We start from the raw sequence: 3,238 nt of genomic DNA, 5'->3' as shown, positions 1-3,238 counted from the left end.
GCCTCTCTATGTTATTGCTATAAAAAAACTACTGCTAAAATTTGTCTTTTTCCCAGTTTAGTCTCCCCCCCCCCCACTCCACACACACAATCTATGGCTAAACGTCCGTTGATCAGCACATTTGAGTGTAAACAATTTAACTCTTTTTTTTACACAATCAACATTTAGTTTCAGGAAACAATAAAGAATTATTGCATTAACAAAGACAGTAAATTAATTTAAAAAAAAATAATTACGAAATCATCGGTAACTAAGTCTCGCTAATCCCAGTAGAGATGTGTCGACTCAGCTCTAACGTACAATGAGAGTCCAAATTACGGATGATGGATAGCTATAAGAGTTATGAAGGTATTAACGAACCGTCCTAGAGCGGATAGTGATTGATCGGAAATTTTATTGTAGTCGAACTGAAATTAATCATCGGATTATCGAGATTAATCTGACAAGAGTGACAGATTTACATGTTATCTTATTTCAGTGGAAATTGTATAAAAGGGGAGAGAATCAGAGTTGAAGTCACTAACTGCTGATTTCGTCCCTGTACACGTTCAGACGCAAGTGTAAGTAGCATAACTATTAAAACTGAGTTTTTAAATATACATTATATATTTGTACTGGGTAATAGCTATAAACTTCTGTTAACTACTTCTCAACTAACAATAACAAATAAATAAACAAGCAAAGGCAGTTTATTATTTATATAGATATAGAAGTATAAATTACGTTAATAATAAATTTCCCTCCATAAATAAAATTTATTAGTTACATTTTATTTCTTTGTCGTATACACATTATAGAGGACGTATTGCTATCGTGCTGAATAATAAAAGTTTTTTTGTCGGTTTTCGACTTTTTACTCAATACTTTATTCTATACGGAGAAAAAGGGATGCATTGTCAAAATTTAATTGATGTGTATTTTTTATGAGAGCAGATGATAAAAAACAAGATCTTCCCCAACTTGTATCATATTTAAACAGACATCCATATTATAGTCTTGGTTACATAATTTTATTCTTATTATAAGGGATTTTTGTTTTAAACAAAAGTGAAGAAACAGCTTTGTTATCATTATTTGTTTACAGTTGCTATTGTATTTAAGCCCTTCATGATCTAAAGTTTGTGTTAAAATATCCACATGAAAAACGTATTTTTCCTTATAGATCAATCTCAAAATGGCCTCAATCAACTTGATTGTCTGCATCGCCATGGTGGCTGTTGCTAGCGGTATGTACGTGAACAGTGGTAGCACTGGCTACAACAGTGGTAGCAACAGCTACGACAGCGGAAAGGGCTACAACAGCGGTAGCAACAGCTACGACAGCGGTAGCAATAGCTACGACAGCGGAAAGAGCTACAACAGCGGAAGCGGATACAACAGCGGCAGTGGATACAACAGCGGCAGTAACTACAACAACAACGGCTACAACAACAACAACGGCTACAACAACAACGGATACAACAGCAACAGCTACAGCAACGGTTACAACAATGGTCCAGTCGGAAACAGCAATCAGTACAGAGATGGTCTTTACTTCAACGGTGGTAACAACTACGGCTCAAACTACGGCTCATCCAACTATGGCTCATCTAGCTACTCTGCCCCATCCAACTATGGCTCATCAAACTACGGCTCATCCAGCTACGCTGCCCCATCCAACTATGGCTCATCTAGCTACTCTGCCCCATCCAACTATGGCTCATCTAGCTACTCTGCCCCATCCAACTATGGCTCATCTAGCTACTCTGCCCCATCCAACTATGGCTCATCTAGCTACTCTGCCCCATCCAGCTATGATTCATCCAACTATGGCTCATCTAGCTACTCTGCCCCATCCAACTATGGCTCATCTAGCTACTCTGCCCCATCCAACTATGGCTCATCTAGCTACTCTGCCCCATCCAACTATGGCTCATCTAGCTACTCTGCCCCATCCAACTATGCCTCATCTAGCTACTCTGCCCCATCCAACTACGGCTCATCCAGCTACGATTCTTCCAACTCTGCCTCCTACGGCAAAGGCTCCAACAGCTACAATGCCAACAATAACTACGCTTCAGGTAAGACTTCTCGTTTCTTATAACCATAAGATAACCAAACACTATCTGAACGTATCTTTTCACACAATATCTGACTGTTTCAATATTAATGATTAATTAATTTTTGTTGTCTCTTCTCCGTTTAGGATCATCCTATTAAGTGTGTGTAACGTAGACGACGGCGGCGACTGTTTCGCTTTATCGGCGACGACGATGTTTGCAATGCTAGTCAAATTTTATCTTTTATTTATGAAATAAAGGTTTTTTTTTGCTCGCCACTTATATAATCTTATTTTATTTTTATAAGCTTCACGTTTAAAAAAAAACAACGTATATATTATGTTTGAAAAAAACATTGAATCCTGCAAAAAGTATACAATCTGTGGAGATATATCCTGCTACCAAAACAATAATTATAATGATTCATCTTCAGTCGCTTCGTTTAAACTCCACGAAGGACGAGAAAATATTTCATCACCGAAATCAATTTATGATTACTTTAAAGTAAAACGCAATGAAAATCCAACCTTTCCTATTATCTTCAATAATAATTACTGTCTTACTTTTTGAGCTTTCTAAGACCCAAACTCTGTATATATATATATATATATATATATATATATATATATATATATATATATATATATATATATATATATATATATATATATATATATATATATATATGAAATAGTATGAATAGAGAATTATATGCAAGTTATTCTAAGGAGCAGCTAGTAAACGTTAGTCTAATACTAAATTATTATTGTTATACATTATGACACAATTTTTTTCTTCTATAGTAGCACCACATTGTGCTCCCTCAATCTAGACATTTGAATATTTTAACGCAGGACAAAAAAAAGCTAAAAGTACAAGTTTCATATAATTTTTCGATAATATTGTTTGGTGTCGTGGGTTGACTTATTGGCGTAGATTATTTGGTCAAGACCCGATATTTATATGTGAACATTTCGTTTTGCTCAATTTTTACTTTCTCGTATTTACGAAGTAGCCTATAGAGAAAGTCTTGTAATCGTGCAAAAAATAAACCGGGAGTGATCTCCCCTAAACTTTCTCGGATATTCTTATATGAAACAACATTGGATGGCAACTCGGGATATAGGCACGACTTTTAATCCATTTTAAATAATTAACCTTTTATAAATAGAATAAAATCTTGTAGAAAAAAGAATTGC

General features: G+C 35.2%; 1 protein-coding gene across 1 annotated transcript; it reads left to right on the top strand.

The window, feature by feature from the left end:
• Positions 1 to 503: 503 nt before the first annotated feature.
• Positions 504 to 2,315, top strand: LOC131953493 (uncharacterized). The gene is made up of 3 exons (XM_059316683.1): positions 504 to 560; positions 1,163 to 2,060; positions 2,186 to 2,315. Exons 2-3 carry the CDS (start codon positions 1,175 to 1,177, stop codon positions 2,197 to 2,199), a joined length of 900 nt encoding a protein of 299 aa, XP_059172666.1. The 5' UTR covers positions 504 to 560; positions 1,163 to 1,174; the 3' UTR covers positions 2,200 to 2,315.
• The last annotated feature ends 923 nt before the right edge of the window (positions 2,316 to 3,238 follow it).

This window comes from Physella acuta, unplaced genomic scaffold, assembly GCF_028476545.2.
Source record: "Physella acuta isolate Inbredline_101_S28 unplaced genomic scaffold, ASM2847654v3 ptg000926l, whole genome shotgun sequence".
NCBI lineage: Eukaryota > Metazoa > Mollusca > Gastropoda > Physidae > Physella > Physella acuta.
The sequence above is the reverse complement of the archived record's forward strand: the minus strand, read 5'-3'. Positions and strand labels throughout refer to the sequence as shown.

Excerpts from the sequence above, each read along its gene's own strand:
- LOC131953493 (XM_059316683.1), top strand. The coding sequence starts at position 1,175 with ATGGCCTCAATCAACTTGATTGTCTGCATCGCCATGGTGGCTGTTGCT.